The sequence below is a fragment of the Thunnus albacares genome, chromosome 5 (assembly GCF_914725855.1).
Source record: "Thunnus albacares chromosome 5, fThuAlb1.1, whole genome shotgun sequence".
Classification (NCBI taxonomy): Eukaryota; Metazoa; Chordata; class Actinopteri; order Scombriformes; family Scombridae; genus Thunnus; species Thunnus albacares.
In genome coordinates this window covers 14,779,587-14,793,841 of record NC_058110.1, presented here as the reverse complement: position 1 = coordinate 14,793,841, position 14,255 = coordinate 14,779,587, and the positions used below count along the sequence as shown (strand labels likewise).

At 40.4% G+C, this 14,255-nt stretch overlaps 1 protein-coding gene across 4 annotated transcripts in view; it reads right to left on the bottom strand.

Moving 5' to 3' along the window:
* Window positions 1-14,255, bottom strand: part of si:dkey-178k16.1 (band 4.1-like protein 1) — a 41,451-nt gene that overhangs the window by 2,131 nt on the left and 25,065 nt on the right. The window contains exons 7-23 of one of the 4 annotated variants that reach the window (XM_044352667.1): window positions 13,361-13,579; window positions 13,155-13,242; window positions 12,907-13,059; window positions 11,656-11,753; window positions 10,505-10,680; window positions 9,989-10,242; window positions 9,292-9,330; window positions 8,134-8,163; window positions 7,273-7,428; window positions 5,858-6,970; window positions 4,682-4,732; window positions 3,884-4,285; window positions 1,548-1,769; window positions 1,320-1,379; window positions 997-1,086; window positions 763-843; window positions 103-219 (exon numbers count right to left, since the gene is read on the bottom strand). In XM_044352667.1, coding sequence (XP_044208602.1) covers window positions 103-219; window positions 763-843; window positions 997-1,086; window positions 1,320-1,379; window positions 1,548-1,769; window positions 3,884-4,285; window positions 4,682-4,732; window positions 5,858-6,970; window positions 7,273-7,428; window positions 8,134-8,163; window positions 9,292-9,330; window positions 9,989-10,242; window positions 10,505-10,680; window positions 11,656-11,753; window positions 12,907-13,059; window positions 13,155-13,242; window positions 13,361-13,579 — 3,349 coding nt within the window. The remainder of the gene's footprint in view (window positions 1-102; window positions 220-762; window positions 844-996; window positions 1,087-1,319; window positions 1,380-1,547; window positions 1,770-3,883; window positions 4,286-4,681; window positions 4,733-5,857; window positions 6,971-7,272; window positions 7,429-8,133; window positions 8,164-9,291; window positions 9,331-9,988; window positions 10,243-10,504; window positions 10,681-11,655; window positions 11,754-12,906; window positions 13,060-13,154; window positions 13,243-13,360; window positions 13,580-14,255) is intronic. The other 3 variants (XM_044352669.1, XM_044352668.1, XM_044352670.1) reach the window with 3 other exon arrangements.

The following is a 14,255-nucleotide window of genomic DNA, read 5'->3' as shown; positions in this document are numbered from 1 at the left end:
AAGAAGAGATAGTCAACCCTTAAATCCCTGAACCTCAGAGCAGGTTAAGAGGCTACATCTTGGCCAGATATTATCTTTTTGGAGTCAAGATGGCACCTGTACCTCTGATGTGCCGTGTCGATCCTCAGTGGATGATTCTGTTTCCCTGACAACAACTGCCTTGGTCACCTGCATGTCTGGATGCTGCTGCTTGGCTTCCTGTATTGCAATAGCCAAAGCCTGCAAGAAAAGAGTGCACTGTGATTACTATGTATAAAAATGCATAACAGGAAAAATGTTTAAAGTACTTTCACACAACTTTCATGAGAACTTCTGTTGATTGTCTGTGTTTCTCAGCTCCAGGCTGAAATCCTGTCAAATTCCAGTTCAACAATTGTTTTATATATGAAGACAATTTGAGTTTAATGTTTCAAAGAACAGTTGATTTTCTTTGCATTTTTTAAAATAATATAATATAATATAATATAATATAATATAATATAATATAATATAATATAATATAATATAATATAATATAATATAATATAATATAATATAATATAATATAATAATATAATATAATATAATATAATATAATATGAAAATATATGCCTGCAATACTGTATAGAGGCTCAAAAGTAGTTCCAATACCAAAATAATAAATGATCAGAATAGATCATCAAAAACTACAATATCCAAAACCAGCAACCAGTAAATACCTTGCACACATTTGTTTTAACACCACTGCCCCCCCCCACACTTCACTTGTTCACCTCAGCTCACCTGTTCCTGGTCTACATCATCATCTCCTGTGATTATGATCCTCTTCTCGATCCTGGTCTCTGAATATCCTCCTTTCACTGTCTGCAACACACAACAGCTTCTCTGTAAAAAGCTGTTAGAAGTAGGACTCACATTTCACTGTACTCAGACATAAGAGATGAGCTGCACCCCCTTGTGTTGAAATAATCCTAAGTTAAATTCATAATTCATACGGCTTTACTTAAGCGTCTCTACCTTGGTGACGTGTGTGGTTGCTGAGGTAACGTTTTCAGTGACAAGAATGGGTGACCCTGTTGCCTCTCTTCCAAGACTGCCCATATGCACCTGAGAAAGCACAACAGCTGGCAGCATTAAAAAATAGTGTAAACACTGACATACATATGCACAAATCAGTACACGTTATAAAACAAGCAATAATTCTTTGATATTTGAAGACATCCATCATATTCAGGAATTCATGTCTTTGGTCTTTGTAAGTAGGTTTAAACCCTGGAGAGCAGCAATGAGTGTGCTGCAGGTTGAGTTAAAATTGGAGAGGTCTTTTTGTTTGTACTCACAGGGGATACACTCTGTCTCGTAGAGTAAGAAACCTCACTAAGGCCACCGATGCCATGATCCTGAAACAAAAAGTTTTATTATGTGACTTATTTTTATTCAGAACAACTGACATACAGCTCCACAATAATAATCCATACTGTATATAACATAATAACTGTTTTTTGTTCTAATCACATCAAATATTCTTTCTCATCTATAAAGTGTTTCACTAAAAATAGTAATTTAACCTGATCTGTGAACTCCACGATGGTCGTGGTGACCTCTGACCCATTGGGCTGGGTCTCCGTCCTGACATCCGTCTTCCTCACTGTCGGTGTGATCATGACATCACTAGCCTCCCTGCTTAGTGGAGGGACGGTAGCGATACGACTGGGTTCCCTGTGTGACTGCTCTCTGTCCACTGACGATGACACTGGTACTGACCTCTTTGGTTTTTTGGGTACTACAGGCTTGAGAAAAGAAAAAAGACAAGTTTTAGTATTTACAGGGAAGACAAATAACTGCTGCTTTTATTCTGAAGTTCTGTGGGAAAACAGGACTTCAAAAAGATCCAGAGATATCGGACATGAAGTTGGAAGCACCTTCTTCACAAAAATATATTCAATATTTATTAAAGCTTCTGATGCACAGGAATGAACAAAAGAGTACACATAGCAAAAGGCAAACACAAGTGACTGAAATTCAGTGGTGGAAGAAGTATTCAGATCCTTTACTTCAGTAAAAGTACCAATACAGCAATGTAAAAATACTCCATTACAAGTGAAAGTCCTGCATGAAAATACTTAAGTAAAAGTACATAAGTATTAGCAGTAAAATGTACTTAAAGGACCAGTGAGTAGGATTTAGTGGCATCTGGCAGTGAGGTTGTAGATTGCAACAAACTAATAACACCTCACCGTCCCTCTCCAAGCGTGTAGGAGAACCTACGGTGGCCACGAAACTCACACAAAATACGAAAGGCCCTAATGATGTCATATATATTATTATAGATGACATCATTAGATTATAAATACTGAAGCATCAGTGTATAAGCAGCATGTTACTATTGTAGCTGCTGGAGGTGGAGCTAGTTTGAACTACTTTAGTTTAGTCCAGTGGTTCCCAACCTAGGGGTCGGGCCCCTCCAAAGGGTCACCAGATAAATCTGAGGGATCGTGAGATGATTAATGGGAGAGGAAAGAAGAAAAAACAAAGTTCTGATACACAAATCTGTTTTCAGTTTTTGGACTTTTTCTTTAATCTTTGATTTTTGGTGAAATGCTGGATCATTTGAACATTTATTGAAATGAAACCGTGTGAGAAGTTTAGAGGGAAAAATCACTATTTGGTGGAGCTGTTAACAACTCATAGACATCTGAAATGTGACCCAGACTACACACTGCTTTTTGTAAGACATCAAAAGCCAAAAAGGTTGGAAACCACTGGTATCATCTTTAACAATGTGTTGTATTTTAAAAGCTTGTTATATTATCCATTGTGTCAGATCTTGTAACTAAAGCTGTAAAATAGATGCAGTGGACGGGCAGTATAAAATCACATAAGATGGAAATACTCAAGTAAAGTACTAATACCTCATAATTGTACTTAAGTACAGTGCTTGAGTAAATGTACTTAGTTCCACCACATGCTGGAATGCAACATGCAGACAGGCAATATGAGTTAATATCAGTTTTTGAAGAAGATCTTTTATCTTAGAAATTAGATTAAAAAAAAAGACAAACAGGAAGGAGAAAAGGTGGGTGGAGGGTCTGTCTTCCATCAGCGCTGCTAGATAAAGAGCATCAAACTCAAATCACATGTTTTAATTAAAACATTAAATTAAATCTCATCTGCATGTTTTATTACAGCCACTTACTTTATGTTTGTCCTTCTTCTGTTTTTTTGTTGATTTCAGTACATCAGAAGTATATTCAATATATATTTTAAGCTCTAGACTTTTACATTATACAGATTCATGACTATTGAAGGCTTAAAGCTCTACACAAAAACAAACAAACACCAGAAATAACTGTTTGAAATCTGTAACCATAGTAAGCAAAATGTTGTCACGGTTCTTTTTATTTGACCAGTACATTTCATTTACACTGACCAACTACTGCACAGGCAAACTAGAGCTTGTAAACAAAACTTGCACAAACTCATCAACAGCTCGCTGTGGTAGCCTGTAATCACACTTTGTTGCAGACTTGGACTGCACTAAGAGGGTGATATGGGGGTGTGAGAAGGTGGGGGGAGTTGGGGAGGATATACATGCAGTCCTACTTCAGTAGTCTTGGCAAAACTGTAGCCTGCACTTCATATTTCCAGTTAAAAATGTGTGTGCAATATTCCTGAGACATAAAACAACTTTCTGAATTTTCTGTTCATGGTACATTCAGATTATGTTCACACCCAAATTCACCTGCATTGCAGTTTGATTGAAAGAGGAGGAAGATGCATATTTTTAGGCAGTCGTGATGCCTTAAAATAGCACAGTTCTCAGCTGCCACAACAAATCAAACTAAAGGAGCAGAAGCTCCTACAGTAAATGCTCCAAACACACAACACAGAATTTTGTCTCTACCTGCACATCAGGCCGTTTCACCTCTGGTCGGACCTCTTCAGCCTGGATATGTTTGGCCGGAGGGCTGCTGCTTGCTCCTCTGGACAGAGGAGCTGACACTAATGGAGGCGGGGGTTCAGAGGGGCCTTGTTGCTGGAGAAAATCGATTCCAAAGCACAGACCCCCGTCAGGTGACAGATCCCTCTCTCCCAGCTCTGTCATGCCCCTGGAGAACTCCTCCATGCCTGTGTGCAGGTCTGTGAGGACAGTGAAATCTACTTCTGCCTCCAGGCTGGATGTAGAGCTGACTGTGATGCTGGAACATTTGCGCTCGATGCCCAGGTGGGTCTCCTTCAGGTACAGGATCTCGTGGTCTTGGTCATCCTCTGAGACAGAGCCAAGACGTCTCTCCCATGGTTCCCTCTACAGGAAAGAGTGCAGAACACTTAATGCAGACCATGTAAAATACAGGTACATTTCCTTATATAATCAGTCTGAGCAACAGAAAAAAATGCTGATCAGAATTAAAAATGTAGGGCAGTTATACAATAATTACTGATATGAGCAAAACCAGCATCAGAAAGTATTATAAATTAGATTTAATTATTTAAAAATCCTGTGTTTTGACTTTTATTGCAGGGGTTTAACTTTTTTGATTAGATAACAACTTGTAAATTGTACTTTTAATTTTTGCAACACTCAAATGAAATCTTAAATGAAAATGTGTTGAATAGCTGAGTGCAGTTTGTTTACTCATTTACGAATAAGTAGCTTAAAAGGAGAAAAAAAACAGACTGGTGGAGCTGAGCGATGACTCACTGAGGCTTCGTTGAAAGGCTCCTCGTGAATAGCAGGTGTGGGAGGTGTCTCCTATAGAAGAAAAACAAACAACAAGCAAACATTAATATAAAACAGAATAAAGTGTGTCAATTCATAATACCCTTCTATAACTAACGTGTGTGTCATTGTATCAAAAAAGGAAAGAGCAGAAACACAGAGTTAGAGGTTTTCTTGTCACTGTGTTAACATGATGTTCTGTTTACAGTGATAGAAGCATTTATTTTCACATTTAGAGAAACCAAGTTTGTTCTGCTTTTAAGCTAATTGCATTTGTACTCGGTGAAATTCACTGCATTATTATTTATAAATGAGAACACTTAATTCATCCATCAACTTGCTAAACTTACACCATCAACACATATATGAGAATTCCCAGAGACTCTAAAGCTAAAGGTTACTGTCAGAAGCATGCACATAGGGTACATTTCACAGAGTGACATTCTTAAAAATGGCCGCAAGTGCAACGGTAATGCCATGCACTGAAAGGTTAGATTTCTAAAAGTCCCTTTCAGGAAAAAGGTATCCATATTTGTAAATGCAACATATGAATGCCTAAGCCCTGAAGAGGTTTGGCAGCTCTGCAGCCTGTGATTACATCTAATCACCTTTGTCATTTTCTGCTATCGCTACAGAGATGCCAAGATAGAACATTTGGTTCAAATGCCCTTCTCTGCCATTTACGAAAAAAGATTTAAATCATGTCAAAAAGAGGTTTCAAAGAAAAATGGTGGGAAGGTCTTGTGCTCCTTGCAGCAGCCACCTTTGTTATGTGAGGATGTTGGAAGGAGAGACCAGGTGTTAACGTGACAAGTTAAGGTGAGATAAGGAGGGACGACTGAAGCTTAAGCAATGGGAACTTTGCTTAAAAGGCCCGCAGGGTTCTGAAATGGCCAAGCAGATGTCAAGCTTTGCGGAGGGGAACAAGGGAAAGCAAAAAGCTCCCTGGGCCATGGACGTGAATTAAGTCGGTCAATGATGCGATGCAGAGGAACGTGAAGTTTTGCCTTCTCATACACAGCCACATGAGTTCTGAAGTATGTGTGTGTGTTGTTTTTAGATGATAAAAACGAAAGATTTGCACCACATCGCCTGAAGCTCATGCAATGTTTTACTTTCCGATGATTGACAAATAGGTTAGGGGTCAGATGGTTTTACCGCTTGCTTCCTCTTGGTCGTTTCTTGGCTGGGCGTCCTGTAGTGGATGTGGCTGCTGTCCATGTTGCTCTGTCTGTCTCGGGACCACTGCGTTTTCAGAGGAAGAGTCCGAGGGGGAGCTGTGGGGAATTTGGAGCTAGCGAGATTCTCTTTAAACTCTGTGCTGTTTTGAAAATTATCTTCATGTCGCATATCTCCTCTTGTCCACTGACTTTGCCCCGTTGTATCCCTGAAGTCTCTGAGCTCTTGTTGTCCAAACAACTCGCTCTTAATCTGCTGATGTAGTTGATTTTGTTGCTGATATGACATTGCAGCTTCACTGTGGTATTTTGTGTTTTCCTTGACAACATCTGTGGCGGATTGCATTGCAGCATTACCATCCACTCTCCTTCCTGTCTCACAGTATTCGTCTTTTGATTTTGTCATCTGTACATCCCCAGCCGCACCGAAGATGCCTCTATCGGACTGGCTTTGAGTTTGAGGGTTTACAACACCTTTGTTCTCTTTATTCAAAGATTTCTTTGATCTCTGCGGCTTGAGAGGAACTATTCTGGTGACTTCTGAGTGTGAGTTCCCAGTTTTGTTGCAATCTTTCTCTCCCTTGAGGCTTGGGTCTTTTATTTTCCATGTCTCATAACGCCTCACGTCACTCTCAATTCTGCCCCCGTTGCCCTTTGGGAGAGAATCCGCAGCTACCGGAGTTTCAAAGTTCTTCAGTCTCTCTTGATGAATGTTGTGCTCATACTGACAATGCCTCCCATCTCTATTGTTCATTACACTCCTCTGTTTGTCATGTGGAGAGCCGTATCCATTTTCTTGAATAGTATTCCTTGCTGTTACAGAATCATGGTGGCCATTAATCGCCAATGAATCGTCCATAGGGTTCATATCTGTTGCTGTAAAGTCTGTTTCCTGTTTTGGAGATGTTCCAGTTTGAGTTCTCAATGAATCCCACGGTGTTTGATAATTGTTCATAGTTGCTTCCCTCCAAGATGTTACTGTGAACGTGTCTCTACCCATAGGAGAGGTCTTACTCTTCTCCTCTTTAGAGTAAGTATCCAGCACTCCTTCATAAGCATCCTGCTTGTCAATCAATTTGGCATCACCGGTCGCCTATGTTGACATAGAGTAAACAGTTGCATTAGCCTAGCTAGATACACGTCTCCTCCATCTCTGATATCATTGTTACCCCACATCAATACTGTAAATGATCATTCAAGAAAAAGAGTGATTAACTGGAGGACCTAAGACCATGATTTTCTGTGTTTTGGTTCAGTACAAACAGCATTTTGATAGAGAATGGGAGGAGCAGACAGGATGGGAAAGGGCCGGCCAATACAATATTTTTAGAAAATGGTAATATATAGAAAACGAATAGTAAGTTTAAAAAAATGGGAATAGAATCTTGTTCTTACTGGTTTCCGCTCGGGGGTTCCTCCAGGAGGAGTAGCTGAAGAAAGGCGTTTCTCTCTCTGGGCCATCTTGCTGTTAGGCTGCCTCAAAGCTCTCTTCAGCTCATTGATGCTGGCCTGGTGCTTCTGTATAACATCTTCCGGCTTATCCAAGAACTGCTGCTTACACAGTGAAGGGCACATCCATGGCACAAATTAACATATACATTAAAGTCTGAGCTCTAAATCTATTAGATTCTGGTTATATTTGTTTACACAATTAAACTATATATGGATTCACATTGAAAATGAATGTGGAGGTTTTTCTTTTTAAAATTCCTTCCCTAAATCTATTCTGATTAGATTGTAGTGCAAGATTTTCTGTTTTCTGTTATTTAATTGTGCTGTAGGATGAATTAAATGCTGCATCACATGGTTGGACAACAGAGGTCTTAAGGGTAACCAGGTGCAGATATAGGCCTCATCCAGAGATCCAGGTACATCTGGAGGTTTGAAAATCTTCTAATCAGTGACAAAATTATATTACAGTATATTTTCCTTCACACAACCACTTCTACTCTGCAATCTTTGGAGGATGGAGCACATGCTTTATTGTCATTTTCCCTTTTATTTAATTACTGATCAAAGGCTAGATGACAAGATTTTCACTGGTAACAGTGTTCAGAAACCAGGAAACTGACGTGCACAACTATGATATTACACTTAAGAAAGCGGTGCACCAATCGATCCTGAATGTTTGAACATGACCTCCATTGCTGTTGCTGTGGACTGTTCTAACAGTAAGTGACAAGCACAATGATAAGCACAGGACTCCTGGTGAGGGTCACATACGGCACATGCCGAAATAGAGAAGACGAGCAGTACCTCCTGTTTGGGCCGAGGGATGGCCAGATCCTTGTCCAACAGATGAGGGAGCCCGAGGTGGGGCAAGTGAGATGAAGTGAAGGGTTTTGAGCAAAGCAGGAGTTGAGGGTTGGGGGGTGGGGTAGTTGGAGAACAGATGCGTGCAGAGACAAAGAGGTAAAGTGCTGCAGGTGAGTCAAAAAGGCAGGCGGCCAGACGGACAGACAGAAACAGTTGACTGTTGGGGCTTTGGACTAAGACAGTTAAGCCATTTAATGTTCTGCCAAGAAGACAGGGACAATCCATTTCAATGTCAGCCGATCGATAATTAATGCAGTAATCTATAGGCTGAACATTATTAGGGGGATTATTCCCATACTTCTTCATACAAAGATTTGGTGAGAAGGAATTACAAAACCACAAATGAACAGACCCTTGAGTAACGAATGCAATGCCAATATTTCCTACAATACCCCGTAACACTACCAAATTACCAGTGCAAGACTAGATACACTTCCATTTATCATCCAAATAAAAACTAAAATAAATTTGGCATAAACAAAGACACAGTGTGTCTTGAATGCCATTTTAGCAGTAAAATAAATTAAAAATAAGCATTAATTAAATAATGAGATTTTATGCATCTCAGCTGCTGTACCAGGAGATTTGTTAACTAGGGAACCACTGATTCACTGAGTCATCAACAGTGCTTAAGGGCCATCTGTTTATCCTGCTAATAACAATCAATCCCTTTAATTTCACACAGGGACACTGTTAAAGATGCACGCTCTCGAACATGTGTTGACATTTGGAAAAAAAAAAAAAAGAAGCTTTTTCCATGTGGAGTTTTAATGTTTCTGTCACTCTGGATAAGAGCGTCAGCCACAGTAAATGCCTGTGAAGTATATCAAATATGAATTCCCACTGAAACTACTTCCCAGTGGGCAGATAGAAAAAAAAGGGAGAAGAAGAAGAGCCTGAATAAATGTATATAAAACATTTTGTGTCTATTCATCTGAAGATAGATTCATGCAGTTTCCATGGATTATAGTCAGTGGAATCCTGGAAATCATGACATGAAAAGAAGTAACATTCGTGCTTAACAGACACAGAGTACGGAGCATGACCTACAACAACCAAAACCACACAGACAGACAAAAGTGCCCATGGCCAAAATACCTCTGATTTAGAGTCTACAGGCGAGCCTGCCTCCTCACCCTGCAGAAGAGAATGAGGCGGAGAACAGAAAGGTCAGAGAGAAGAGAGCAGAGGTTAGCAAGGTGAGCAAGGTGTGTTAACATTATAGCAGCGAGAAGAGAACAAAACTGTTCGAGGCAGGGTGTGAGTTTAAAAAAAACAAAACAAAACATCTGGAGCAAAAAGATCAAGTTAGATTTTGGGGGGAAGATTTGAGAAAAAGTGAGTAGAGCTGACTCATACTGAGAAGTCTCATAAGTCTGGTGAGGAGCAGAAAGTGGAAGAAATTAGGTCATGGGGAGAAAAAATAGGGACAGTGATTACAGTCTCAAATAAAAAGGAATGTGAGAGAGACGGATGAGGAGTGTTAGCCAAACGTTCATGAGGGATTTTTCCGACTTGGGGCGAAGCTGTGTGCTTTTACAATTTAAAATGAGCCAAAGGAACTGCTTGTGGATATTTCTCTGTACTGTCCTCAACAGTGTGATACAGTTCACATAGGAAAGGCAATATTTTAACAATGTGAGTGCTTATTTCATTTACAGTGTTGATTCATACTGTGTGAACTATAATGTACACGTTGCAGGTGTGTTTAACAGCTATAAGCCAAGACAATAAGAGCTGGAATGAAGTCAGGTTTGTGTGTATTTGTACAGTTTTCTATCCTCTCATTTTGTACCTTGAGCTCCAGCATCTTGGTGGGCGTTGAGATGTTGGCACCCCGAGTATGCCTCTGATCTTGACCTCGCTCCTGCAGCTCCAGCTCCTGGTCTGTGTAATGGTCTTGGTCTTGGTCCTGGTCCTGATAGTGGTAGTGATCGTGCTCCAGGTCCAGGCTGCCTTCTTGGTCTAGGTCCTCTCTGGACATGAACTGTGTGCGCTCACTGGAGCTTCGCTGGGACAGCTGGTCCATGCTGTCACCTAGAGCTGAAGCTGGTTAAAACCAAGGGAAGGGAAGCGTCAACCGTTTTTAAGTTTTTACATGACATGATCTACTGTACAAGCTCAGTATGCTGTGCATAAACATAAAATTACTGCCTTCATTTCTTTTTTGCTGAGAAATTTGAGACTCAGATAACACAGGGCTACTGGAGCCTTACCCAGCACACACTGGGTGAGATGTTACTGCCCCACAACATAATCCAGGAATCATGAGTGCACCCTGAAGGGAGAGTGGAATAACTGGGTTTCTTACCTCCATCAATACTTCGTGGCAGCAAGTACCTCTTGCTAACTGAGCGGTCAAACTGCGGAGCAGGCCTGTCAATCAGAGCACTCGCCTGTCTGGTTTGGGCTTGGGTCCGCCCACTGTAGCGGAACTTGGAGCCAATCACCAGAAAGCCCTTGGGAGGCGGCTCTGGGGAAACCAACCTGCAGGAGGATTCAGTTTATGAAAATCTGCCACAAGCACCAAGATTCTGCACCTAGTTTACACATTTTACTTTATTACACAGTTAAGAATTTGACAAAGAAGAGAGAAATGGGTAACAACTATGAGTCCCTTAATTTTATACAAAGGACATTTTCCAGAAAGAGGGGTGGTGCAATTGATGAATACAAATGATAAGAAAACTGGAAAAAGTGTTAAGTTGTACCCACTTAATATATTTGGGTTCAAATGTAGTTGTTAATTCGGAAAACATCTTTACAACTTAGATTTTTTTCTAACAGAAAAAAAACATAATTTTCAGTGTGTAGTTTTGTGTGTCAAACTAGATATTTACATATCAGGTTCTCTCATATACTATCAAATTACATAACCCTTTAAAAGAAATGCTCTAAGAATGAGCAGTTACTCTTGGAAATTAGTAGTAAACTAAGGGATCCGTAAAATTAGGTGTTACTGTCAGGAATTAAAATCTTGCTGACTGCAAGAACTGACCATTTAAACCCAAGGAAATATTCATTTATTATTGGAAACTTAATTCTCCGTACTGTATGCATTCAACGGTCTGCTTGTCTGTAGACAAATTTCTTACTTTTGCATGTTCAGCTGACCTGCTGTGCACTCACCCTCTTGGTTACAATAGAAATTAATTGGAATTAATTAATTAGACGTGTACTGTTTCCATTTCACCTTTATTAGAAGCAAATTACTTTGTCCTCTTCAGGAAGCTTCCTATGAATTTACAATTACATATTAGTAATGTTCAAGTACTTTCAACAAATTATAGGGAATTATGAGACCTGTAAAAATTGTTACCATGAAAAGTTATTAACACATTTGTATGATGAGTGTCACTTGAGGGATACTTCCGCTGTGCCAAGTGCTACAGTGCATGCAGGGTGCAACAACTACAGTGCAGAAAAAAGTCTGTCTGTGTATTTTTGAGTATGAAGTCCTACCTGAAGAAGGTGTGGTGCTCAATGCAGACCTTCCACAATCGCTTCGAGGCCCGATGGTTGGGCAGCTTGAAGCCTATGGTGCTCTCAAACTGTTCATACTGAGCAGTGAGGGGAAGGAGTGGAGGGGTGGTGGTGGAGGAGGAGGAGGGCAGGTGAAGAAGAAAAGAGGAGTGAAGGGAGTGAGTGCCGGGGAAAGATGAAGTGATGGTGGTAGGGTGAATTGTGTTTACTCCGCAGGAATGGAAAAATCAATGTCGTTTTTTTTCTGTTTAGCCATAGACATATTTTCTCGCATCTCCCCACTGCCATGTCAGGTAGATTTTCCATCTCTAACCAACCTACAAATTAGCCGTTCGTGCACTTGCTGCATCAGATGTTCAGTGGTGTGAACAGAAGAAGCAGCGTTCAAATCAATAGCTTATTAGCAATATAACAGCTCTTAAAACATAAGAAGTAGTCCATTCAAATGAGGAAGCCAACTTTTAATCCATGCAAAAATTTTGTGGGGACAGTTTAGAATAAAAGGGCTTTAAACACAATGACAACCCTCTGGGTAAATTTGAAGTGACAGCTGACTTAAGAGGATAGATCTACAGAACAAAGTATATGCACAGAGTGGCCTTGATATTCGGTATTAAGATGTCAATGTCAGTTTAACAGTGGATATAAAACACACAGCAGATACCCTGAAGGCCACAGATTGTAGGGAAAAAAAAAACAAGAAATCTTAATAATTTCAGGGAGTTGAAAACCAGAGCGAGTATAATGTGGCTCTAACAGTCCCAAGTAAAATCCTTGATAAAAGTGTAAATCCTCATGACTGGTTAATCACATTTAAAGCCACCATAGAGGAAGAGAGAAGGAGGAAAAGAATAAAAACATGACCTATTGGACTCATCTGTAAGAACAGTATCTCTGGGGGCTATAAATAATGTCTGAAAAAACACTCCTTGTCAGTTGTCACATGGTATTCTGCAGATAAAACTCTGAAGTAACACTTTTATCAGACCATGAAATGACTATTTATGCTGTTTGCGACAAGTCAAGAGAGACAATGATGTAATTTTAACAACTGTGAAACCATGAAATAGAAATGTGGAGTTGGCTCTTTACCAAATGATCCTTCATTTCACTTGTCTCGGCTTTGCCAGAATGACTGTCACGAGCTGTTCTAGTGGGGCTGTGCATGCAGTCATTGCACAACTTCTCAAGCAAGATGCAAAAGACAAGATAATAATAGTTTTTATTTACCTCCCCAGGGCGGATCTTGATGTAGAAGTTGCTCCTCTTATAGGAGATCTTGAGGATCTTTGGCCAGGCGAACCGGTTGATCCTTAGACGGTCTCGGTAGATGAGCAGACCGTTGGCGCTCACACCGAGCATTATGTCAATTCCCTCTGAATCCTGGCAAACACAGGCATAGAGGATCAGAAAACTTTGAACACAAGTGTGAGGAAATACTGTCCAAGTCTGGGAGCACCTATGTATTATCTCTGTACCTTAGCGTGATGCAGGTCCACTCCATACATCGAGAGCTTCTTGGCATTTTCTAGAAAGTTCACCTCTGCGTCTGCTGGACTCATTCCCCTACAGTACAAATGCCGCATATGAATCATCACGTCTTTTATATTGATCCCACAAATCAAGCATTTGCCATTATCACCATGGCATTCAATTTAATTAATGAAGTCATTTTTTCTCTGACCTGTAGTTACGGTGCAGCTCCATCACCCTCTCCTCCAGCTCACGTGTCTGGTTGGGGGCAAAGCGGAAGTCGCTGACATAGTCGGGGCCATGTTCCTCAGGCTCGTAGTCTCCCAGTTCAGCCTGGACAGTGTAAGAGCCCAGAAGGGCGTGGGTGACAAATGAGCAGGGCAGACGGCCGGACAGGATGTCGTCCCTCAACTGCAGGCACAGGTAGTACCTAAAGAGACACAGCAACAGACAGAGATGCTGCTTGTCTTGAAGTGTCTACTTTATCAGGGAAGACCCACTGTTAGACTTGTCTCTCTCAGTTCTTATTTGAAGTTGAATCAAGTTTTTAGCCATGCTAGTGTGGCTTTAAGAAGCACTACTGCATGACTGTGTCTAAACACAGAGCTGCTGGCATATGGCTGTAAATCTTTTCTGTGTGAAATTTTTAAATGTCTCTTTACTTGGCCCTCATCTGTTTCTCTCCAGGAAAACAAAGGATTTAACAGATTAAAAGCTTCTACACTGACTGAGTCATTCATTAGATGATGGAAGATGTAGGACATAGCTCCTGACAATCTATATCTTTGCCTATCCTACAGTTACAATTTTGGTCCACTAAAATTACCAAAAAAATGTTATCATCTGTTTTACTTACCCCTATTACTACTTGTGGAGGTTTTTAGATCTCTGAGAATTTCCTCATCTCACCAGAACTGTGGTGGAATTTGTTTGTGGTGCTCAAAGAACTGCAAAATGACAACATCTCTTTCCAGAGACAATTTCCCAGTTATTCTGTTTTTTAGGATAGTCCACAGACCTCAGTGTTCAGCAGAAAATAGGTCTTAATGAAAACTACATCACAATGCCAAAAGCTTTCATACTGTACGCACTACTTTTTGGCAGAA